Source organism: Esox lucius, chromosome 25 (genome assembly GCF_011004845.1).
Source record: "Esox lucius isolate fEsoLuc1 chromosome 25, fEsoLuc1.pri, whole genome shotgun sequence".
Taxonomy (NCBI): Eukaryota; Metazoa; Chordata; class Actinopteri; order Esociformes; family Esocidae; genus Esox; species Esox lucius.
The window spans coordinates 9,669,227-9,695,603 of NC_047593.1; the positions used below are offsets into that span (position 1 = coordinate 9,669,227).

The window sequence follows — 26,377 nt, forward strand, 5'->3', positions numbered from 1 at the left end:
AGTTTAAAGCAATCTGACTAATAAAATGTAATGTGATAAAAATAATATATGAATACCTTAACTGAATTTTGGTTACTATGCCTTCAATAATGTTTATTTTAATAACTTTTTATACTTCTGACAAATAGTATTTGTAATAAAGTAATTGTATATAAATAATTAAAATGATAAATAATTAAATACTAAGTATTATATACAGTATTGTGTATAATACTGTATATAATACTGTATATAGTATTACGATAATGATTTAGTTATTAGTTTCATCCATATCAGTGCTATCCTCAAACAATATATTTATGTTAGCTAAAATATCACACTGGATTTGATAATCATGAGTTATTATGCCTTTGGGCAGTAGAGAACACATAGCTACCAAATCAATACCAGCAGTGTGTTCATCAGTTCTATTTTCTCAGGGCCACTGCCTTAATATTGTAGCTTCATGTCCTCAATGGAGGAATTAGGAGAGATTTGGACACCGTATTAAATAAAAAAATATTTAATCTTTGAATTTGAAATGAAATTAACCATTTTGGCACATAAAAATGTTCTCTACTATAGGAATTAAAAGAAGAATTTGGGCATATTTTGGGAATATATATGGAAAATACTGGTCTGCTAGCCCTTAATGGATTTATTTCAGCATTCCCAAAATCACATACCCTGTGTTACCACTAGCCACATGCTCCGCCCCACTCTGTCCACTAGTGCCCAGACACTGGCACTTATTGGCTGGCGATCAATAAGAGCAGCCTCCGATTAGCTGGGTTATGGCAGGAATTACCTTTAATTGGCTGAGAGAGAGAGACGCAGCCAGTGTGGTTTTGTTTTCAGTTTTTCCCAGGGCTGAGGACTTGGATAAGGGACAGAGGCTTAGTAAGGCCTGCGTGCCGTGCTACTAAACATTTGGCTAATATCAATGCTAGAGGAAGTTAATTGGGTAGCCACTGGGGAAGTCGTCATATTTATTTATTTCTTCTAACCAACAGGCATGCATCAAAACAACGTGTTGGTGTAAGTTGACCCCTTCACTATAACATGGCATCACTGACGAGGCCTAACAGCAGATCAAACGGAATTGACCTGTCCATCAACTCAAAGGGGTGTATTTCATCTGTAGTGGAGCGAGGTGTGTGTGTGAGCGTGCACAGGGCTACAAGGTGTGGAGACTGGGAGTGGAAAGTAGAGAAGGAGCTCTTTGATCTTTACTTCACGGCTGGTGGAATCAAGGACATTGGCAGAGAGGCGAGAGTTGGAGGGAATCATGAACAGCAAACAGCGCTGTTTAAAGATGTTAACACAGCCTTGATGTGGCATGGATGGACCATATGGAATAGAATGACGAATGTCCGAGGCAGGAAAACACCTACAAATGGATAGAAAACAAACTAACAACATGGAAGTATAGTTTACTAAGGCGCAGTGGAGTAGATGCGCAAATTCAGTGTCAAGTTTTAAATGTAGGATCAACACGACAGGGCGCAAAATTGGCCGAAAGTTCCTGAGGCAAATATGTTTCCTTGTAAGAACGGAGACCTATTTACAGAATGTCCGTCAGACGGTGTGATGGGCTTGGCTGACCAAAAATGGGCATTTTCATTCACACGTTATGGCGCCACCAACTGGCCAGTCTGGGAATGTTTTTCAATAACATGTTGAAAGACATCTTTCACACAAGTTGTGTAAAAGTCAGACCAGTAATGTCTAGGAGATCATGTGGGATGAGACAGGTCCACAGAGGCCGCCCCTTTGTTAGCCATTGGTCAGAAACCACCACAATATCAACTCGTCCCTGGTAATAGGACACTCATTTTCTATTTTTTTCTTATTAGTCCATACAATTTTAACCCTTTCTCCCCCCTCTGGGTAAAGACATTCTCTCATTGCTGGAAGGAACATTGCTGTTTTGCAATGTATACATCAGAGGTGTCAAACCGGTTCCATGGAGGGCCAAATGTCTGCAGGGTTTCACTCTCACCTTGTACTTGATTGATTAATTTGGTTACTAATTGGTTAGTTTCTACCCTCACCTGGTTGTTTAGGTCTGAACTGGGAACAAATTGAAAGGAAAAACCAAAAACCTGCAGACACTAGGCCCTCCATGGAATCCGTTTGACAACTCTGGTATACATTCCCAAACACAAGTCTATCTGGAAATGTATCGAAGGAAACAATTACGTTTTAATGAAATAATTTCACTGGATGGATCTGCTATAGTTGACGAAACTACCCACTGTTGCATAATGAAATCCTTCTTTAGTAGAGAATTATAACTACTGTGCGTAAAATGACATCTTACCAATGCAAGTATTGCATGTTTGTGTCATTTGTCCCTCCGTATGCCAGGATTGACTTTTGTTCTTTAATATAACTTAGAAAATATTCCTTTCAATACCTCAGAAAGAGAGGGAGGGCGAGGACGGAAAGACGGGGTGCTTGTGTGAGGGAAGGTTGGATGCATGGGTCAATCGGGTCATTCAGAAATAACAACAACTCCCTAAACCGCTGTCATCTTCGGAGCTCGCAAATACGCCTGAACCACAGCCTTGGTCAGAACTTCAAGTCATTACTTTCGCTTCCTCACGACCGCCCAGCTAAACCACAGCAGTCTTCTCCTTCCTGAATCTCTCTCTCCCCCCTTTCGCTCTTCCCTCTCGCTCCATCTCGCTCTCCCTTTCCAGCTTGTCTAATATTTTTACCAGGAACTCTAGACAGAAAATGTCACCCAACCAGTTATGACCCTATGATACCAAACAAGACCTGGTCTTGTTGAAGTTATTTTGGATGAAGGGAGGAAGAGAGAAGAGATGAAGAGAGGGAGGGAAGGAGGGGAAAAGGGGGGCTGTTGCATCAAAGAAAGTACTTCAAAGGATGACTTCACGCTGTGCGCCTTAAATTATTCACACCGGGCAACATGTTGAAATGCCGCGCAGCCGCCGAGCCGCTCCACTCGCTAGGCTAATTACCCGCTAGATCAATGGCGCCATCTTAAAGAGACCCCTCTGTGAGCAAAGGTTCGTACCCTCGGCCTAAACCGATCGTAGCCGAGAACCTAAAGTCCAGCCGAACACCCTACATTTCTGCTAGCTAGCATAGCGTCCAGTGATCAGCAGGGGGGCTTCAATTGATTAGCTGACTGAGCAGAGTTTGCGTTAATGGCTATGACGCATCCTGATTTGTGGAGCTAGCATTAGCTTTAGCAGCTAGGATTGGGATAAAGTTCCTGCTGTGCCGCGACGTGGAAGGCTCTGCTCCATGCTGGTTTGAAAAGGTGCCGCGATGTGATTGGAAGATGGAGCTGGTAAAGAGGACTGGGTAGTGTGTGTGTGTGTTTGTGTGACTTAACAAAGATGGATGGGATTGCAGGTGCTGCTGCTGCAACAGCAATAAGTTTGAGTGAACACACACACCCACACAGAGAACAATGAAGTGTCTTGATTTGAGTGTTTCCCCTAAAGCGCTCGCAACTTCAACAGACAAGCGAACCCACCAGTGTGTTCTAGTGGTGGGAGTATTTATCAATAATTATTTTTTACCTACATTTTACAAGGTCAGTATGACTGAGAACTCTACTTCTTAGTAACAACCTGGGAGCAATTACGCCTTGCTCAGGGATACAACTAAAAACTGTTCGGTTTGCTGGCTCTGGGATTCCATCTAGCAACCTTTGGGTAACTGGCGGGATGCCTTAACCACTTGGCTACATGCTGCCCCCTAGTGTTATTGTTTAAAAAGAACCATGCAGTTCTGATAAACAACCACTAACAGGTCCCCATAATCATGATCAATGGACATGTTGTAAATGAAAACAATACCCACAGCACTGGATATGCCTAACGAAATAACGCCAAGGACAACAGCACGTTTCAAACGGTTTCCCACCATCATCGTCATTGAAACTTGGCTGAAACGGGCTGGTGAAGCTGGTGGAATTCACAGTAGTCCTACAATTTTAAACAGCTTGTCGCTCAGTGGTCAAAGTTTGTCTCTCACTTAGCGGCGTAAGGTAAGTGTTCGGAGTCCGTTTCAACAGGATGTTGCTGGCCAAAGCTGTAAGCCTAAATCTGATCAAATCGCAGTTTGGCTGCGGTGTGAATTCAGGCTGAGTTTAAGGAATTTGCACTGTCGTTGTAATGCACACATACTCATGCAGTAGCCTGTTCAGATGGAGACGATGATATCCCACACATTCATGCAGCACTAAGCCAGACACTTGGTTGAGTCTCCTCTGAGAACTACAGGTTTCGAACTCTCCGCAAAAGCCTCCCATTCCCAATGAAGTGCCCAACCTCTGACAAGGGCCTATACAACAGCCAGGTGCCAAAGTGATAATATAATACCCAGATTCACACAGAAGCCATGCATTATGAATGACTTTGCATGTCTGTGTTAACGTGTGTGTGTGTGCGTGGAAATGTGATTGTGTGTGATTTGGGAACACTAAAGTACGCCTGTCCACATTTTCCGTTGTTGAAAAGGAGAGAGGATAAACGTCTTGGCAAGCAGGAGTGAATCAACATAATGCACGGGGAAAGGAGATTACAGCCTCCTAAACATCTCCAACATGGCGGCTGCCATGCTCATAAAAATCCACTGGATTGATTGAGAAATACAATTCGTCTGAAGGCCTACAGTCAATGTCTCCATAACTGTCCAGCAAAACACGGTGGGTAACCATTAGCATGGCACTCCGTAGCGATGCAATGCTAACCTGGTATTAATGAATCAAGCAATGGAATGGCGAAAGGACTGGATGAAAGCTAGGCTCCGACATGTCTTCACCCCCGGCCCCTCTACCTCCCGCCACAGCGTGAGAAAGAAAGTGATAGAATAAGGTGTGTTTGTGTTTGGAGAAGTGTCTAACCCCTCTCACTGTGTATGATGAAGGTACACACATACACCGAACACCCACTATCAGGTGGAATTGCTGCCCCTGACCCCTATTCTTCTCTGGCAGGAGAGTATTAAAGTGTGTGTGTGTGTGTGTGTGTGTGTGTCCTCCAGGGACTCAGGTTGTGGAGGAGAAATCAACAATAACAAATGAACAGGGTTCCAGAAAGGAAAACAGCTCACTCAGTAAGTCTTACACTGACCTACCAACTACACCACCAATCAGTAAGTCTTACACTGACCTACCAACTATACCACCAATCAGTAAGTCTTACACTGACCTACCAACTATACCACCAATCAGTAAGTCTTACACTGACCTACCAACTACACCACCAATCAGTAAGTCTTACACTGACCTACCAACTATACCACCAATCAGTAAGTCTTACACTGACCTACCAACTATACCACCAATCAGAAAGTCTTACACTGACCTACCAACTATACCACCAATCAGTAAGTCTTACACTGACCTACCAACTATACCACCAATCAGTAAGTCTTACACTGACCTACCAACTACACCACCAATCAGTAAGTCTTACACTGACCTACCAACTATACCACCAATCAGTAAGTCTTACACTGACCTACCAACTATACCACCAATCAGAAAGTCTTACACTGACCTACCAACTACACCACCAATCAGTAAGTCCTACACTGACCTACCAACTACACCACCAATTAGTCCTACACTAAATAGACCCACACCATTGGACAGCCTGGTGTATGTTGATAATTATATTGTGTGTGCTGTTTTGTATTTATGTGAATGTATTTATTTTTTAATCCGGGTCAGTGCAGGTCAGTCAGAATGTACATAAATCAATGTATTTTCATTTCTCCTAATAATCCTTCTGGAACAGTCCTTTTTGTCTAATGCTGGACACCTGTCTTGGTTGGTTTTTCATGGCAGTAATTTGTCCAAGATTAATCTGGATTATGGCTGTTTGAGTCCAACACAATCAACAGAAGATGTTCTTCAGAATCTAGTCCTTGGTTTTTCAGGATTTTCAACCCGGAGGATCGAAGGATTCCAGGGGGATTGTGGGTCCACCTGCCTAGTTAACTGCAGGAACAACGCCACTGAACTGGCCATGTAATGAGAGATGGGGGACCCTCACCAGTCTGGGGGTTCTGACATCACATTATACTCTCAACTAATCAGAGTGCTGTGTGTCTTACTCTCAACTAATCAGAGTGCTGTGTGTAGTTGTGATAGTAGATGGGTGTTTGTGAGTCTTAATGTGTGTAGTTGTGATAGTAGATGGGTGTTTGTGAGTCTTAATGTGTGTAGTTGTGATAGTAGATGGGTGTTTGTGAGTCTTAATGTGTGTAGTTGTGATAGTAGATGGGTGTTTGTGAGTCTTAATGTGTGTAGTTGTGATAGTAGATGGGTGTTTGTGAGTCTTAATGTGTGTAGTTGTGATAGTAAAGGGGTGTGTGTGTCTTAATGTCCCTGTAGGTAATGCTACGTGTGGGAAACGTCAAAGAAACAGGGAATAGGGGAGAGAGCGTTATGGAGTGTCTAAGGTCGAACAGGAACTGGGTATTGCAGTGGCACACTAAGGCTGGATCTGATTGGTGCCCCATGTAGGGAATAGGATGCCATTTAGGAGTCCCTCCTGTGAGAGTGCTTCCGTCTCCCCTGTCCATGGATGTTGTCTTTCAGATTACACACGTCACTGCTTCAGTGCAGAGATCAGTCCTAGCGGCAGACCCACATGGACATATTGATGGCTGCCACACACACACATACACACCTTATCTGGACCGGCAGACCAACTAGGGCAAAATACAGAGGCGAAAGAGAGGGTTTAAAAAAGAATAAAAAAAAGAGTTAAAAGAGAGATAGGGGGAAGTGTCAAATTGTGAGTCCACTTAGAGAACACATCGGCGTCTTTGACACAGGAAGCAAGACACCGTCGACACAGGAAGCTTTCGAGGGCCAATCGGGGCTTTGAAGCCGGCAGACAGGAAGTTGAAAGGATGGAGATGCCCGATGGAGGAAACAAAGGCTTCTTCTCGCCCACCTCTCTCCTCATCTCCCCCTTCTCCTCCCCTCTCCTTTACCCTCATATCCTCCCTCCTCCCCCTGTCCTCACTCCTTCCTCTCAACCCCCTCTCCCTCATCTCCTCCCCATCTCTGCCTCCCCCAACACCCCCCGCCCGTCATCTCTTGGGCCTCCCAGTAAACTGACTGACAGATTCCTGGATTTGCGGCGGCCTTATGTAAGGGGAGATGTTTGATAAAAGATTCATGGTAATGCAAGCCTACGACTCCCAAACTGTGATGGGGGCATCTATCACTTGATTGCTGCTGGCTAACACTTCTTAAATGTCTTTCAGCCCCGTGAGATACTGTGCACGCGCGGGAGCGGGATATAGATCAGAAAGCACCTCAGGCTCTGATTCAGATACCACCATGGAGGAAGACATATTGTAAGTTGCTCCCATTTGAAACAAATAGATGCCAGGCGTATGGAAGCCCTTTTCACGGAAACAAATATCTAGACAGCTATCTTACAGTGTGTTTCATCTGGGTGTTGTGACAATGACACGCGCACACACACACACAAACACACGCACACGCACACACACACAGGCGGGCAGCCGCACAAACACACACGCAAATCTGTGTTGTGAGGGCTCAAGTTCCCTGCTAGTTAAAGCCCAGGGGATTTGGAGAGAAGGATGGCTGGTAATTTGATGGATGTGATGACAGATAGAGGACACTGGAAAGAAGGGATGAGAAGGAGACAGAGGGAGGGAGGGTGGCTGGTCTGTCCACTGCCAATGTACTGTGATGAACTCTGAGCAGCCTGTCTCCTAACGAATCACTCTGTGGCCAGGGGGGGGAGAAGGTGGCCACTGTAGTGGACGAGGCAGTTTCAGACCCGTGGGGTGTCATTACAAACTGCTACACACACGGCTAACGCCACGCGCTCCCCTCAACCGACGACACCACGCAATACCGGTGGCTCCCTGGAGACCTCATGCTTTTCTCACAGGTGAACAGCCTTTTCCTCCCGTTTGTGGTCTTTGGGGAGCCATGTTGGGTTGAGCTGGGTTGGCAACGGCCATTTTGGCTCGGTGGCATTTGTAATGGAGGCCTCCGGTGTTGTGGGTGCCATTTCCAACGCTCTACTAATAGTGAGTGAGGTCCTGTGAACTAGGTCTGCCCTATGAACAATGTCAGAAATGTGTTGGGTCGGCCATTTTGGCTCTGCAGAGCAGTAATGGAGGTCCCAGAAGGTGTGTGTCCCAGAAGGAGGCTGGCTGAGATAAAGCTGGCCCAGTAATGGGGTCTGATTGCTCTGCTTGCTGAAAGAGTAATAGGGCCAATTGGAGGAGCTGACAGGGAGAGAAGGTGATGGTGACTGGAGATATTGGTCTGGACTGGAAAGGCTGAGGCAAAGTGTGTGTGTGTGTGTGTGAGAGAAAGAGGGAGATGGGGGGGACGACTATTTTTTGAGACTCAGGGGGTGGTTGGAGACTGAGTGGGGTGTTGGGTCTGGGTCATACTGCTAAGTGTGTGTGTGTGAGAGAGGGAGGGAGAGAGATGAAAGACTAGTTGAATTCTCTCAGACAGCTGGGACTAAGCCAGCGAGGTGAAAGATGGATTAGTGTCACTAAAGAGCTGGACGGCTGAAAGAGCAAGACCCCCAAGCCCCCCACACCCCCACCCCACACTGACCCTAACAACCCCAACACGGCAACCAGAGCTTGCCTGACGATGATCGCCTCCGACAACTAAACAACCCAACACATGATTAGACGTCTCTTGGCTTAGTGTGTGTTTTGTTTTGGGTATGGAGTGAATACAGTCAAACTCCTATGAAAGTTTGAGTTTAACACCTTAAGGACCTTCTGGGGGAAGCAAACACATTTTTGGGCTGGTTCTAATGAAACAAAACATGATTTTGTAGGATTGGGGAGGAGGTTAGGGCTGGGAATGAAGCTAGGCATTTAGGTGTTTCTTTTAGTGTTAGGGTTAAAAGTGTGTTTGGGGTTATGCTTTTATGGTTAAAGTTAAGTTTTGAAAGGTTAAGGTTAGGAGTTAAGGAAAGTAGTTGTATGGTTGGGGAAGATTAGGGAAATGTGTTGCACAGTACTACATTTTTGATCCTCATTTTCATAGAATATAGATTGTGTGTGTGTTTGAATACAGTACCAGTGAAAGGTTTAGAGAGACAGTTTTGAGAATAAGCGTTTAATAGCACATAAGATTTAGTGCTTCAATTTCCATTAAACAGCAGAACAGTGTTTAACCATTAACTTACCCTACTCGTCCATATTATAGGCAATGTCACACGCATTTGTAATTCGAAGACTGCTCTTTTGACATTCCCTGTGTGTTGCGATCATGTGTTGATGGTGACACACTGGCAGAACTAATTCAGTGTCTCGTCATTCAGCTCCCTTCAAGTCAGGGCCAATTGTGACAGACTCTGAATAGGTGGCGCCTGCTGAAGTGTCAAGACTGTACTACCTGACGCTTGAAGGCCAGTCGTTTTACAGGTAGCTGAACTTAAATGAGGACTAAGGACACGGCTGTGCCTTCATTCTTCACATCTTCTGGCACCTACTGGAATAAATCAAACTATTGGGCACGTCCAAGCCCACTGTAAGTATATAATTGTGGGCAAATCATTTACGCCCAACCTACAGAGACAAAACTGCATATTCAAGGCTGGATACATTTTGAAATAGTGTAGAAGTCTACTTCTGTTCCTAACTGTATAAACTAAATTGGAGTTGCTGTAAGGGAAAGATATAAGGGAGTTGCTAATCATTAAGAGCCTGGGTGAAATCATTAAGGGTTTTATTTGGTTTTAAAGCATTAAGGCAAATTGAGAGTAGGGTATAGAACCAATAGACAAAAAATTACTTTTGTTCTTAGACACGACACAAGGTGGAGTTGCTTTATTGCTATTATAAGCTTGTTAACAATGTAACTAGTAGGGGAAACATAATTTTGTAAAGCTTTCAGCTGTAACGCATTCAGGTTTGGACCCAAATGGTCTATTGTACTGTTTGGACCGACCCTTTGTTAAAACATGACAGGGCCTTCACCATCTGGTACAGAGGGTGATGAAGGAGATGGATTCAACAGGTTTCTAAAGTTCTATGTAGAGCTGTGTTTGTCCAACCAGTCTGTATCCCCCAGGCGTCTCGACCACTGCAGTAAAGGTCCATCTATCTCCACATTACTCTGAGAGATTGGGCCTTCACTGGAACTTCCATTATCCGCACCTCCTCTGTGCCTGATGGACATTCACTGTGTGTGTGTGTGTCGGCTCTTCAACGATTGACATCCTCACCGTCTAGTGGTGTATTTATGATAGGCAAATGGTCCGGACACCTGTCCCCGTCTGAGCTGACCCCTCCATCAGGACACCAATCCTCCAATCCTGTCATGATGTCCATTCGACCCCGGGGACACGGCTGATTCAATTAGGACACGTGTCAGTTTGAAAAGTCGCCGCCTGTCAAACTTTAGCCGTTTGTCTGATTTAAATGTTCGTATTCACTGGGGGGGGCATCGCCACCAGCTTTCCAGCTGAGGTTCTCCTTTGAAGGATGTGGTGGAGGTTTTCGCTGACTCCGATTTTTCTAACCCTAATACCCAGCGGTGAGAACCAGTGGTGGGCGGGTTACCTCATTCCCGGGCAGTTTCAAACATCTCTCAGGACGGGGTAAATTGCCTCAGACCCACGCAACGACAGCCCCCCCCGCCCACCCGCCCCCCGACACCTCACGAGGAGGCAGGAGGCTGGCATACATCCCCGGCTCGTCGGATGCCTCGGTGATGTCAGCGTGGCCCATTAACGCTTCACTGACCTCTCCCTCACTCCCTCTCAAGGTCGCCCGGACCGAGGACTCCACCACGCTCCACGTTAGTGGTTTCAACGTTCAATGTCGCGCGCACACACACACACACACACACACACACACACACTAGTGTTGAAGCTCAAAGCCTAGTTCCGCTGCCTGTTTAAGCTTTAGTTTGGTGAATGATTATAAGCTCTGAAATAAACCACTAAAATGACCACATAGGGAGCAGTGATGAATGAGGCAGGGGTGGGACATGGACAACACAACTTACACTGGCGGTACAGAGGTGTGGAGGTGTGTGTGGAGGTGTGTGTGTTTGTGTGTGTGCTTGTGTGTGGAGGTGTGCTTGTGTGTGGAGGTGTGTGTGTGTGTGTAGGTGTGTGTGTGTGTGTGTGTGTGTGTGTGGATGTGTGTGTGTGTGTGGATGTGTGTGTGTGTGGACGTGTGTGTGCAGAGGTGTGTGTGTAACCCCGAGTGGCTGTATTCCTACCATTCTGGACATCCAGTATGTGGTGTTTGTCCAGCGTCCAGCCACCCATGTTGGACGCGTCCAGCTCGTAGCCCTGCAGCGTGGCCGTCCTCTTCTCCCAGAGGATCAGGTCGAGACACGACTCGTACTCAAAACCCACCGACACTACAGCAGCAACAGGAAGCAAACAGTAAAAACACAATGAGTCAATGCAACTCGGGCCCGGTCCGGTCTGGGGTCAAATGTTTCTCCTTACTCTTTTCCAGCTTTCTCCCTCTTCCGCCTCCCTCTTTTTGCTCTTCCTCTTCTACCTTTCCTGTTCTTCTTCTTCCTCCTCGCCCTTCTCTTTCCATTTTTTCTTCCTCTCCTCCTTCTCCCCTCCCAATTTTCCATAATCCTATGTCCTCTTCATAATAATCCTCTTCCTGACCTTCCTCTCGTCCTGTTCTCCTCCTCCAACCCACTCTTTTCCACCACAATAAAGCAGGAGTAAACTAGTCTTTATATAATCCCTCCAGGTCCACACCGCCTAGAAGTCAGTTTATGTAAAAGGAGTCATTTTTATTTATTTACATATTTGAGAAACGGCTGGTTTTACATTGGCCCGACTTCCTTTCCATTCCTCTGTCCCCCGAGCCTGAAAACAACATGTTCCTGCCTGTCCGTCTGTCTGCCTGCATGTTAGTGACTTCTAGTGAAACAGCTTGGGTGTGGGGTGCCAACTGTGTTTGGGTCTTTGGCTGTGAGCACAACCATCAGCATCAGCTGCCCGGCTGTGAATTCACTTTAGAAGGAAACCATAGCTTCAGCCACTGACCTTAAGAAAAACATGCGTTTGCGCGTTTGTGTGCATGTGACATTTCCCCTCACCGCGTTCTTCGTATTCTGTGGGGTTTCTGGGTTGTAGTGTAATCACACGTGTGAATAAAAAAATACAACTGTCAGCGAAAAAATAAGAACAACAGGATGGAGAAAAAAAAAGACTCAGTTTGGGGGGGGAAAAGGAGAGAAAAAACAAATGCAGCATTTTCTTTTTGTTGTTGCCTGTTGTGTGTGGAAAGCATTAGCATATCGCCATGAGGAGAGACATCAGGCAGACTGGGGAAGACAAACCTGGAGCCTCAGTGTATCACACCCAAACACCATTCAAGCGATTGTTCTTAGCGAAGTCTGTTCTTTGACAGCAGTTGGTTTCAGGCTTACTTTGCTTACTTAAAAATAGCTGTTTAAGCGAAACACTGATGTGTAAATGTTTGTATTTTTTAAGAAATAGTATATTGCAATTTTGTAACCTGTATAATGGTGTAAGAGATAGTAATTGATTGTTGCTAATATATTTAACCTGCATGTCCCTTTTACATGTTTTGTTATCACATTATTTGAATATAAACCTATTTTGTATAGGTTTATATTGGTATTACAAATTACAAATGTATATTGGTATTACATTGATATATATATACAACCAGCTCTTACTAAGAAAATGAAAAACCTGCTCGTCACAATGTCCTGTCAAACTCCACCATGGTGTTCTCCCAAGCACATGCACAGTTCCTTAGTGATGATTGATGACATCTTGAATTCTTAACTCAAGACAGAAATATTGTGTAACATAGTAGTACCCACCTTTTGTGAACATCAACATATATGAAACTGTGTGAACATCAACAAGATATGAAATTACTGTGTGCACAGTTTCCATGACGTGTTGTTCTTCCAGAAGTGAGTCAGTTGACATTTTCATCTAATCAAACATCAATAATTTTCTATCCCACAAAGGGGAGCGGTGAATGTTAATACAGCACTTTCTATTTTCATTCAGTTACCATGTCAGCGCACTTAATCCCCATAGATGAATCAACTTTGGAAAACGCGCTGGTCAAAACCTTTTTTTGGATGGCTTCTGACACCAACCAACCCTTTTGAGACCAAGTTTAACACTGATCACTGATTTAAAGTCCAAGATTATAGCTGTTTTGCAAAGATCAACAGAAGAAATTTGTCCGTTTCTATTTTAAAATGTTGCCGGCTAATGCAGAGAATGTGTCTGCCTGTCACCTATTATTCTCAACAGTAAGCCCTCTTCTGCGCGACTTACCGACTGCTTCAGACAAGCCATAGACCTTCTGGTTGTAGGCATCAGTCTTGTCCCAGATGAAGGTGTAGGACAAGTTGGGTTGGGCAGGGAACCACTTCTGGAACAGGCGACCCACCACAGCCACCATTAGGTGTACCTGGAGTAGATGGGGTACAAATGGCAGAACTCTTTCATCTGGGTCCTCATTTTCAGACAGGCATCATTGTGGCCAGCTACGGCAAACCTGACTGTGCATTATGGAACTTTACATGTCATTTAAAAAGTCAAATAATTTATAAGGTCTTGTACTCTTGTAATGTTCACCTGGCACAGACAGACCAGGGATGGCCACCCCTGAGACACTGGATCCTCTCAAGGTTTCTTCCCATGTTCTAACCCGTGGACAGAGCAGTTCCTAACCATGGACTGAGCACTTTCCTAACCACAGTGCATGAATTTCTTGTTGTTTGCTCTTTGAGGCTTGTTTTTTTATCTGGCTGTATGTACTGATCTTGATTAACTGAGGGCTTGGTTCTGTGATCTAACATTTTAAAACCATTTATTTTGTATTTTCCGGCTGAATTGTGGCCTGTGTTCTACAACCTGCAATTTCACCAGATGAACCGGCAACAACAGATGCAACAGGTGAAGGTAGAGTTCCATGTCAGATCCCCACCTTCATAAGGTTGAAGGGCACACTGGCCTGCGTCATGGTGACTTTGAGGACCGGCTTGTAGCCAGCCGCACGCGAGGACAAGTATAGCAGGTTGAGGTCACTGCCCGGGATCGAGGTTTCTTCTTGAAGGACCTGTTAGGGGGTAAAAGGAAATGGGGGGGGGGGTCAGTGAGGGTTAGTTAGGGCTTCTGGGGGAACGGCCAGCGGGCAGGACAACAAACTCCACTCATCTTCCTTTTTCCAGAAAAGCTGAAAAGGATGAGAGAAAGTCACCATGCCAACAATAAAATATCAGATTTGCAGAGTGTTATTTGCCGAGTGTGTCAGTCTGGTGATGTAACTAACATGTTCATAGCATAGCATTGTTGAACGCTCACAACTGATCGCCTTGTAGAGCGTGTGTTATTGAAACTTGGAGGCTGGAGAGTGTGCGGTACATGGCCAATATACCACAGCTAAGGTCTGTTCACAGGCATGACGTAACTTGCAATTTATTGCTACTCAAAAACGAACCAACATAATTACAACAGTACCTCTGCTTTAAGTCAAACGGCCTTCAGGGATCAAATCACTCAGTTTATATTTAAGCAATATGGCTATTATAAACTAGTGCTAAAAAGTAGAGGACTAAAAAGTGATTTGATGTCATACCCGTGGCATATCATGTACCACAGCCACCCGCCAATCATCATTTCAAACCTGGGTTTGTAATTACTTATAACACACAGTATATCTGCGCGGCAGAATTCAATGGCTGTGATGTTTATTGTTTGAGCTGCTTTGGAAAGCACACGTCAAATGTATTGGCAATGTTAATTTCGATTTTTCCTAATTGCAAGCCGAACGGTTTGAAGGTTTGGCTAAGCCAGCGAGTTTGTTTGTTTGGTTACCTAGGCCACCAGAGTAGATAGCTATAGCAAACCTGATCGTTTCTAAAGTGGATGCTGTCTCATTTCTGGTAAATGAGCACATATCTGGTGGCAAATACGGTCAATTATAGCCATGCTGTAAAAGGGTAATCGACTTCGGCCCAATTGCGCTCTCTGGAAAATAAAGCAACGCCATGGAAGGTTAAATTACCCCTCATGTCTCCTGTCCTTGTCTCCGACTGGTCCTTATAATCCTCTTAACTGGACAGTCCCACCTGTGCTGTCGTATCTAAACCAGCACCTCTTTTGGGACCCGGTTGGCTGGGCTTTTTTTGTTGACACAGTGTAAATGTGTATAACACACGATTAGGCCATTCCGGGTCATACGCCGTCTCGTTCCGACCTCCTTGTGCGCTCAATGTCACACGCTACAAATCCCAGCTAGGGGAGCCTGGCTCACTCATTGTTCCCTGCTTTAAAAGGAGAGGGAAATGGTCCGTGCTGGTGTTAGGGGAGCCGGCTTAGAACACTGGGGCTTAAAAACCCGGGGATTTTCTGGAGCATCGGACAGATGCGAAGATAGCGGCGCAGCGCTCACACACATGTGGAGACGCTCTGCACAGTGCACCATGCCTGGATACGGTTACGTGAAACACCCAGCCGCATGATAAGGAAACGGGAGAAAACTAGAACTGGGTAACTTTCTTTTTTCCGTCCTTGCTCTCCTCTGTTCTTTTCCCCCCTCCCTCTCTCTTTTTCCCTCTACCTCTCCCCCTCTTTCATCCGCTCTCCTTTATCCCTGCCCCCCTGAAGTGTTCCTCCAGAAGTATTGGATCAGTGTATATTTTCATTAGATGTCAGTTTCAGTGGATAGGAAGGCCTGACTTGGGTCTTAGCGAGCCTTTGATATTCAATATGGTCGCCCAAATGACAACGAAATCAATCAAAATGAAAAACAAATTGAGGGTGGAAAAAGCGACGGGTAAAAGCTAACAGATTTCGTGGTTAGCCCGCCAGGGTTTTACCACGTGGACACACACACACACACACACACAGAGACAGACAGTATCACAGTAACTACAGCTGACACACTGACTTAATTACCAGCCATGGCTGGGCGCTCAGCTCACTGTGTTTTCTTCTGGGTAAACTGTGTGTGTGTGCGTGTGTTTGTTTGCACCAAACACGTGTGTGTGTGCTTTAATCACATTCTGAAAGTGAAGGGACCCCACCCTGGTCTTCTCAGCTAGTTGTAATCACATCATCCAGGGTAATAGTAGGTTTCTCCTTGCTTTAAACTAACTTCCAATAAAATTCACTCTGTCATTAAAGCCTATCTGGTGTGTGTTTGTGTGTGTCTGTTTTATTTTGTGTGTGCGCTTTTGAAATCTAGGGCAAAATTTAAATCGGCATGTATTTTCATATGTATATTTTACAACTAGATATAATAATACTAAGTGGCAAATCATAAAATGTTTTAACCCAGAGTCCTCATCAAACAGGAAGCCTGGTGGACTGACACTTTAATTTAGAGGTGCAGTCCACCATTAAAGGGGAAGTGTACTAGAATACAATTATGTGGGTCTGTATCTTAAACCTCTCTTTTAAAAACATACATTGGATACTTCCACTAGGTCAGGATTAGATCAATAGTGGTCAGAAAAAACATGCTATTTAACAAAACACCGCCACTAATCAGCAGTTGTACAGGGACAGTGAATCTGTGATCCATTCTGCATTTCAAACCCAGCAACAGGTTAAATGTTACGCATGACGGTTACTGGTCGTCATTCATATGAGGACATGGCCAGGCTTGTCTACATTGTTGACTTGGTAGCTACTGACATGAGACAGGTGGCCTTTTCTTTTATGGCAAATCGGCCAGCTATTGTTTTGGTAGTGGGATTCCCATTCAAATGTTACATGGAAAATACTTTTTGTGCCCTTAGAGATGCAGTTGGGAACTTTTGCATTCATCAAAATAATTGTTTAAACTTTCATCTTGAGCTGGAGGTGTAATAAGATGTTTCTAATAATATTATACCTCAGTTAACCATGAAGTTTCATGTTTGGAAGTAGTTTAGATGTGGCACAAAGTGTCCATATAAAGTTTCTCTAAACCTTTTCCCTATCCTGTTTTGGCAAGAATAAATTATATTTATTGAGTTCAGTTTTAGATATAGGGTATAAAATCTACAATTGAGGTTACTGATGTAGTTAGAGTTAGGTTATTCGTTATGGGTTAGGTTGAAGTTTTTTTGCATAAGGGTTAATTTAGGAGTAAGTTAGTTAAAAATGTGCTTTCTAAAGGGAATACATTTAGTGAGCTTCAGAAAACGCATGTGATAAAAGGATTTTCCATAAGCCACTGAACCCAATTCAAACCAATAGGGTGAAAACGCAGCAGCAGACTGCACTATGTCCAGTCACTAGAACACACAGCTCAAGGTGGAAACGGAGTGTGTGTTTTCAGCTAATAACGGGAGGCTACACGGCCAATCCCAGGATTCCATCCCCTCAGGCTGAATTTAGATGGCACCAAGGCTCAGACATGCATTACCATCAAATAACATAGGTGTAAACATCTCCAAAAGCAATATCTCCTGTCAATTCACCATGGAGAAAGATTTGCCGATTGATATGCCATACCGTATCCGTCTACGGATTTGTCCATATTAGATTGAGGAAAGGAAAAACAAAGTTTTCCCAAATATCTCTAACTTTCCCTATTCATATATTCAGCATAAAAAGCCTTCAGGAACTATCCTGTTTTACACACGCTAAGAGCATAAAGTGCTCCAGTGTCAGCACTCCCCAGACTTCCATGTGTTCTGTGTGGGAGTCATCTGAATAAACTAGCTTCTTCTGTTGCAGTGTTAAAGGGGAAATCTGCAGTCGCTTAATCCTCTTTTTTTCCAAGTCCGAATATATTAAATGCCATTGATTCTTGGGAGATACGACTTAGAAATACCTTTCGAGCTTAGCTCAAGTGCTGCACCCCAATCACAACCAAAACGTGCTTGTTTAACTTCGTAAACTATTAGGTAAAGCTCTTTTTTATGAATTATTAATATTTCTCCACACCTTAATCACAGCATTTCACGAAAACAGGGGCGGGGCCATTGCTGCTTTATGAAATGCCTTGCGGGTAACACTACCTCTGTGTATTGGGGTCAGAGTATTGGACCTATAGAATCTAGCCTGTTGGTTTCAGCCAGACACTGACGACCCCTGACCCCTGACTCACTGCTGGCTTCGTCCCGACACTGTCGGCCCTTGACTTGACTCACTGCTGTTTCAACTGGACACACTTGGCTGACCTTTCTCTTTCCTTTCTCCTCCGTGGCACAGCTAGTACACATGTACATGTTATCCAGAGCTACACAACAGCCAAGTGTGTGTGTGTGTGTGTGTCATTTCAAGTACTAAGCTCCAAAGAGGAAGCTCTGTGGACACGTCTGTTCCCAGTTATAGCTACAGTACGTGTGACTGGCTGTTTTGTGTTAGCAATGTGTATCTGTTATTGTGTTTGTCCTTAGTTTACACCACACACACAGACACGCACGCGCGCACGTGCGCGCCCTGTGAAATAAAACCCGCGCGCAGACCACGCCGAGGCCCCGGGGGTATAGCTGTAAAACGTTCACCTCTTTCACCACCCCCTCTCGTTGCACGAGCTCTTGGACTTTTATAGCTGCGCTCATAACTACAGGAACTAATTCAAATCAGGATTGGATCGCTTTGAGGAATGGCTGGGCTGGGGCACAAAGCCCGTTCCTGTGTGTTTGTGTGTGTGTGTTTGTGTGCGCGCCCTATAAAGCCCACTGATTTGAAAGTATGATGCTCAAGACCGCTCTTAAACTAGGTAGAAAGTGTGTTATAAAGAATCAGGAGCTTTTTACCCAAAGCTCCACCCCTCACAATTTATTAATATAAAACAAAAAATAAAACCTGGGCTGGATTTATTCCAAGCCTGGTGTTTAGTAAGTTTGTATGTGTCTGCATTCTTCTGGGCTGTGTTTGTCTTTGTGTGTGTGTCTTTAACCTTATTAAAATATTGTGTTGGACTGAAGGAGTGCCAGAGAAGACAGAAGTTGGGCCAAGTGGAATCAAAGTCTGTCTGGTCCCAAGGGAGGGTTAGGAGAGAGAAGAGAGGGGGGAGACATCGAAATGGAGGGAGAAGAGAGGGGGAGTTAGAATGATAGGGAGAGAGAGTGAAAGAGAGACCTAGAAAGAAAACAGAGAGAGTCTGAAGCAGGACTCCTGATATTCATGCGTTGTCATTATTACTAAAGAGGCTCTCCATCACAGTCTGGCTTGTGATACTAGACTGTGATAATAGCTGGAAAAGCCAGGGTTTTGCTGTTGGAATTTGTGTATTTGTGTGTGTGTGTGTGTGTGTGAGTTAGTTTGTGTATGTGCAACTACGTGCAAGCTACGTCCGCGAGACCCTTGTAAGAATTCACACTGCGTCTGGCATAGCTAGAGACTGCGAATGTATTTATACGCTCTCTTTCTTCATCAGGGCTTCAGATCTTTGATCGAAACAAAGAGCATCTGTGCAAACAGTTCGGCAGACCAGCAGACATGGTCTTTTACGCGGGCTGTTAAAGGTGTGCTTTTACGCTTCACACGTACTCAGGCTTTTTCCAACTGTTTCTGTGGCTTCTCCTCCTGCGGGGTTCGGGGGTTTGAGGTGGTGGTGGCTGTTATTATACAGGAGGGCTTAGCAGGTGAGGCTACTCAGAGGGTCTGTGTAAGCGCGACCTGGGTCTGAACTGAACGAACCCTAGCAGCCTATTAGCAGTTGCGCGTGTGTGGGTGTGTATCTAGTTCGCTTTTTGTTCCTTTTCACCTGCGTCTCACATGTGATGGGTGTGTGTGTGTCTCACCTGCGTCCCACATATGATGGATGTGTGTGTTGGTGTGTGAGGAGTGTGTCTCACCTGGGTCTCAGGTACGATGGGTCCGTCTTCGGGCGAGGACCTGAAGCAGGTAGAGAGGGGCGAGGCCACGATCACAGGACTGGGCCGGATGAATCCACTCAGGTCACAGCTGGGGATGTCATTCTCTTCCTGAAGAACATTTGATTCAATACAATCCAATGTGATTCAATGCTGTCCAGCACTGTTCAATTAAACGCATTGTGACTCCATAAGAATCGATACATTTGGGTCAATTCGCCGAGATTCGAGACAGTGGAATTGAATCCAAGTCTGAATGTGAGTCTGTTTCACCTTCTTCATGACCAGGGTGTCCATGACGTAGAAGACGTTCCAGGGGATCCACACGGTGCGGTACTGGGTCAGGAATGGGGCGCGCTCGAAGCTTAGGGTCAAACTGGCCCCCCCATTGGCCAAGAGGTCAAACCTGGAAAGAGACAGGGTCAATGGGATCAGACAGACGGAGAGACAGACAGACGGAGAGACAGACGGAGAAACAGACGGACAGACGGAGAGACAGACAGACAGACGGACGGAGAGACAGACATACAGACGGACGGAGAGACAGACAGACAGACGGATGGAGAGACAGACAGACGGAGAGACAGACGGAGAGACAGACGGAGAGACAGACGGAGAGACAGACGGAGAGACAGACGGAGAGACAGACGGACAGACTTATGGCAGAAGATTTGCCAGTTCTAACGGTAATTTGCTAGGTCCCTGTCAACTCCTTTACTGCTCTCTCGTCTCTCCTTCCTCTCACTGTTATCTTTTTCCCTCTCTAATGAATGTGTGTCTGTGTGAGAGATAGACAGAGATAGAGGGGAGAGCGTGTGACCGAGAGCTCCTTTTGGCCGGCTATCTTTTAAAATGTAGCCCGGCCTACAGGGACAATCATCTGAGCCGAGTGGGTTGAGGACCCCAAAGGGCTGTCCTACATTCTGCCTGTCGGGAAGTGTGAAGAGACACATGCAACAAACACACACCAAGGACACGCAAGCACAGGGAGACTGAAAAATCTCCAAGCAGCCGTTCCCCCGCGTTCCTTCCTGACGTAAAGCGCGCGCCTTGCTCTAGGCCGTTGATCGTCTTCCAGCTGCGGCGGTGTGACCCGTGGTAACAGGTGACGGCGGAAACGCCGTGTAGCATCATGTATTCGACTGGCCGCGGCGGACGCTAAACAGGCCCCTGTTATTACCATCCGACAGGCTCGTCCTCGGGCCTCGCCGTGACTCGCCGTGTTTCACCCAATTACAATCACAGCTACGGCGAAGCACCTCTCCTCGATGAGCTGGAGAGCGCCAAATCTACAGGGTCGCCCAAATGACCTTAACACCCCCTGCTTTCCAGTTTAATTGGGAGACGGTTGGTGTGGAATAAAAGGTACTGATGTGGCGGGGCGGGGAGTGATTGCGGTTCCGTCCCAAACGCCACTACGTTCCCTAGACACTGGACAGAGGCATTATGGGGCGTAGTGGGGTACGTAGGACACAGGGTGGGGTTTGGGACGTGTCCCGGCGTTCAGGAGGGTTGGAGGAACACTTGCTGTAATAAAACTTGGGCTTGGGTGTGTGTCAGTGTGTGTGTGTGTCTGTGTGTGTGTGTGTGTGTGTGTGTGTGCGTGGCCTGCTCAAGAATGCGGCTGGCTGATTGAGGCAGGCTGATTGATTCTGCCCTTGTGAATCCAATGCATTTTAAGCAGCCCTCCGGTCCCTATTTAAACAGTGCAGAGTTTTCATGGGGGGGGGGGGGTTGTGTGCATGTAGGTGTGTGTGCGTGCATGCGTGCGTGCACATTTTCATTGAGAGGGAGGGTAGCTGGCGAAATGACATTTGCATTAAGAGAGATGATCTCTGGAGATTCGAGAGGCGTAGAAGGACGAGAGAAAAAGGATCATTACGGTGTTCTCTGTTCACCTCTCCTTCCCTCTCACGCCGTTTCTGAGGCGCCCGCCAAACACAAACACGTACAAGAAAATGAAGTGACTCACTCAGTCACGTCTGAAATGGCTACATAAATCATACAATGAATGACAGCGGTGAAGAAGAACCATAAGAGTCTGAGTTGTGTGTGTGTGTGTGTGTGTGGACCTACATGCCGTCCCGGCGCGTGATGGTGTAACCGTGGTCGGGGTAGTGGACGAAGGTGACGTTGACTCCGATGAGAGGGGTTCCGTCCGCCGTCAGGACCTGACCTCGGATTATGGACACCAGGCTGGAACAGGGGGGGGGGGGGGGGGGGGCGTGGTTTTAGACACAGACACTGGACTTGCAGGAAATAACAAATGACAGTATCAGCGCTGTTTTAGATTTCACACACGCACACAGGAAAGAAACAGGCAAGGAACAAAGCCGGAATAGTCGTGCGCGCCGATTGGTTGTTATGATATCGGTGTGTGGCCAAAAGCCCACGCCCATTTTCACTGTGTACAAAAGCAGTCTACGATAACGTCCATAAACGGTCTATGGCTTAAGTCCATGGCATGCACATGACACATCTCCCGTTCTCGTCACAAATGCCTAGGTGATCTAAAAGCGCGCGCGCACACACACACACACACACACACACACACACCTGAAGACCCATTGTTATTCATGCGTACTATCCGTGTCCCTGTAGAGACCCCCATAACTCAGTGTGTGTTTAAGTGTTGCTGGGGAGGCATAGCCCGCTACCCCACCGGGGCCTAACAGTCCGATCGATACTGGGGGCCCGCTGAGTGATTGGGGAATAAATCACACACACACAGGCGCACGCACGTAGGGACACACGCTCACACAAATACCCATTTCCTGCAATTGCACACAGCATGGCCAATTAATACTGAGGAAAACTGAGGGTGGGGGGACCAGGAGAAAAGTAAGATGAGTTTGTAATCAATTGCTCTGATCCTGTGGCGACGGATAGTTTGTGTGTGTGTGTGTGTCGTCAGTGACCTCACTGTCTCGTGTTAGTCCTCTACATTTGGAATGCGCTCCTGGTGGCTGGTCCTCAAGTCACATGAAAAGATGGACTAACATTCAATACTGATCTTGATCTGCTGAGATCAGGTGTGCGCGCGCGTGCGTGTGTGTGTCCTTTATTACTCTCCTGCCTGGGTCTTTACAGCTTCTGCTAAATGCTAATCAGTAGAGGGGTCTTGAATAACCCCTGTAGACAGACGCAGTCTGAGAGATGCCGGCCAGGACTGTTGATGTGCCTCTGCTCTCTAGTGTAAACACACAATAAATTACCCCGTGTCCTCGCCAGCTTTATGTGTGCGCGTTTGGGGAGGGGGGGGGGGGGGGCATTAATATACTAGCAATTTATGCCTTTCGATTTGCTTTGGGTGGGAGTGTCTGTCGCTGTAAAACAACGTTCACATCCCAAATGCCTCCCTCGTGCACTACACAGCTACCAGGTAGTCATCAGGGCGGAAGGGCATGGCTGATCAGGTGTCAGTTCCTCCGAGCTAATGGACCCCGCGGGCCTCTCTCTCCAAGACGAGACATTTTAGATTGAGCGCACATCTGATCTCAACAGAAATTCAGACTCTTCGTCAATAGCGAGACGCGGGCCAGGAAAAAGGGAGTTAATTGGTAACACGTGTACACGATTAGGCCGGCGTTCCGGCATACTTTCTATCGACGGTTAGGGGTTCGGGACAGTCTCCGAGTGTTGGGCGCCTCCAGGCAGGATGTAATGGGTTGGTGTTGTGCCCGGCCCTTCTAGCAGGAGATTCTTAATGAATCATGACAACGGCTGCTCTGGGCTACAGGCTTCGCTTCAGCAATATTACTGACAGGTGATATTTCCTCTTTTACATGATTGCATGTCAAGCAGGGTGCCCTAGAGTTGGAAAGTGTCAGCGCTTTACGCTCCCAACACTTCACTTCAGTGTCACTGTCACATAATAAGTATACATTTCCAGTTTTTCCTCGATGGCTTGAGCACTTCTGTCCAACCAGAATTCCCTTCTTCAAAACGGCTGACGTGCATGCCAAAACGGAAACACAGTTGGCCAAAATGGTAAGTTATTTGAAAAATGCACCAATACTCTCAAAACATTAAATACATGGTAAAATATTGAATATTGATTACTTGCATAAAAATGTACTAATAGCTACCTCATGAAATAAATAAAAAAATCCTTCAATCAATCATTACACAACGATCTAACAACTACTAACTGCATCTATCAATACACCCCAACATGGTTAACCATCCTGTAAGTATAGACATTTTGCTACTGTAATTACTGTTTTGTACCATAAAAACATAAACATATAATCACAGGATGGGCTGTATTCTTTTTCCCTGAAATGATTTTACCGAATACTGACATACAGTGTGTGGTTCTAACTGAACTACTGTCATTCTTGAATGTTCTTACTAATGATTCCACAATTGGTCTAATGACATGGGGATCGACCCGCTGCCCAAGCTTACTCATGGGAAGGCCGTGATTGACAAAGCGGTCAATAATTGCAGCACAAATTTAATCAAAACCTCAGGTTCTCATAGGGGATCTCTTTAATGCCTGAATGAGGACTGACTGCTGCCTGAACAATTGTTTCAAGAAGTTTCCTATTGGTGCAGAAGAGGACCACAGTCAAGGGAGTCGTTTGTATTAACTGTTTTCAGTTTGACCAAATGTTTTCATTTTGCTTCACTAGTTTTGAGTCTTTTCTTGAGACTTGTGTTACAGAAATGTGATTAGTGTTTGAATTGTGTTTGAAAGCAATGAGAAATGACTGTTTTACAAAAAAGAAAACCGCTCCGCTCATTAGGTTACAATGGAGCCCTAGTTTCATTAAAAGTTTATTAATAATAGAAAGAACCTGTAACTCCAAATGAAATTTGTTTACATTGTACTGATTTACATCTTTTATGTTCTGAAATACATTTGCTGGACAAAAAGGCTTGAAATAATTATGAATATAGTACAGATTTTAATCTAAACTCTGGAATGGACACACATAAATCCAGAATATGCTCCATCCGTGTTGTTCCTAACAGATTAGCCTGTAGCCCCCAGATGGCCTCTAAAAGAGTCATTCAGGTTACAGCTGGGGCCCAGCACCTGGGATTTGAACCTTCAACCCTACTAACCCCAATCAGTGGACCGCAATCGTAAGACCCTAGACCACAAGACCACGGCATCCCCAAATAAACACAAACCACTGCAAAAGTAGCTAACAGATCCAGGGCCAAGGAGTCCTTGAGCGCTAATCCGCTTCAAATCTGTTTGGAATATGACAATATTGAGACCTAAAACAAAAGGGAGGTTTGGGTCCATCTTTCTGCTTAATACCACCACTTTAATCTCTATTGCTCGTCTCCCTCTACTAGCCTTCAACGAAGCGTGCTAAAGAAGTAGTCTTATCTAAATTTAGCAGTATGTGTTCATGTAAACCACCACAAAGTAGCAGAGCGTTTGGGGACACGCCTAATTTGGCCCGTTCTGAACCATAGTAGGGAATTATAACACTACCCGAAGTACAATCAGAAGGAACACACCTTTCAGTCAAACTCCAAAGGCTGATGAAAACACTGGGCTATAAAGCCATTACACGATGACAGAGGACAATGAAACTTTAAGAGTGTGCAAGAAGTTAAAACCCACGGGCAGACCGAAGTGTTTTTATAGAGGCGGGAGGACAGCCAGCCAGCGCCTGCTCTTAAAGCAGCCAGGCCGTTTTGCTCGGCGGTTCGGGTGGAGTCAATAACTTAAGATGGTGCAAATAACGCATGGTCTTTTGCCTGGCCTTGTTAAAGGCTTAAAACATTGGTCTTGTTGCGGCCGCGGAAACAAATCTGCTCTTAACGCCGTTCACAACACAGACCATCCATTATTCAGCATTTGTCTCGTTTAAATGAATTGTCACCCGGAATAATATCTCTGTCGTTCTCCTCCAAACAAAACGCGCCCCCCCCCCGTCTCCATTGCCAGAGAGAGTCATGTAAATATGCATAAGCGAAAGACCAGAGGAGGCGATGGACGAGAGGAGATGGAGGAGAAGAGATGGTGGAGGAGTGCTGTGAGAGCTTTGTTTGTTCCCACGTTGGTGCTGAGGAGCGGCCGTTTGTTTAGGGATTACTGCCGTAGCCGTGCGCGTGCATGCGTGCGCGGCCGGCGTAGGGTAAAGGAAACATTCGCGGCACATGTTTTGTGTTAGCACTATCGGCTAAACAAAGCCCCGGCCCGCTGGGTCTAACACGGCACAGATGTCAACCTGACTTAACCCTTTTATCTGCACACAGCCTCTCTCCACTCCTCTGTCTTTCTCACACTCTCTCTCTCCCTCTCCCCCCTTTTCCCTTACAATCTAACCCCCCCCCCCCCCGCCTCCCTAAGTTGATTTGTGTCTTCAGTCATTCCATTACCCCACACCTCCTCCATTATATTAAATTATCATGCTGTTCCGTTGGGTTCTGTCCGTAACACAGTGTTCAATATCACTGTTATCAGCTCTGTGCGGATATTAACTTTGCTTTCTAAACATAAGCTTTATCTGTCCCGGCTGGTTAGTCATGGTGTTGCTGAAATCAGTTTGGATCTAGATCAGCTGTGAGTGTTAATAATTACAAACACGCACAAATGATACTCCGAACGGAATTAAG

The 26,377-nt window shown here is 45.7% G+C and overlaps 1 protein-coding gene across 14 annotated transcripts in view; it reads right to left on the minus strand.

Annotated features, from left to right (window-relative positions):
- tenm3 (teneurin transmembrane protein 3) overlaps nucleotides 1-26,377 on the minus strand; it is a 270,450-nt gene that overhangs the window by 29,662 nt on the left and 214,411 nt on the right. For all 14 annotated transcript variants that reach the window (XM_029118033.2, XM_029118036.2, XM_034291255.1 and 11 more), the window contains 6 exons: nucleotides 21,869-21,988; nucleotides 20,066-20,198; nucleotides 19,775-19,903; nucleotides 13,960-14,091; nucleotides 13,305-13,440; nucleotides 11,228-11,371 (listed from right to left, as the gene is read on the minus strand). In XM_029118033.2, the coding sequence (XP_028973866.2) occupies nucleotides 11,228-11,371; nucleotides 13,305-13,440; nucleotides 13,960-14,091; nucleotides 19,775-19,903; nucleotides 20,066-20,198; nucleotides 21,869-21,988 (794 nt within the window). The remainder of the gene's footprint in view (nucleotides 1-11,227; nucleotides 11,372-13,304; nucleotides 13,441-13,959; nucleotides 14,092-19,774; nucleotides 19,904-20,065; nucleotides 20,199-21,868; nucleotides 21,989-26,377) is intronic.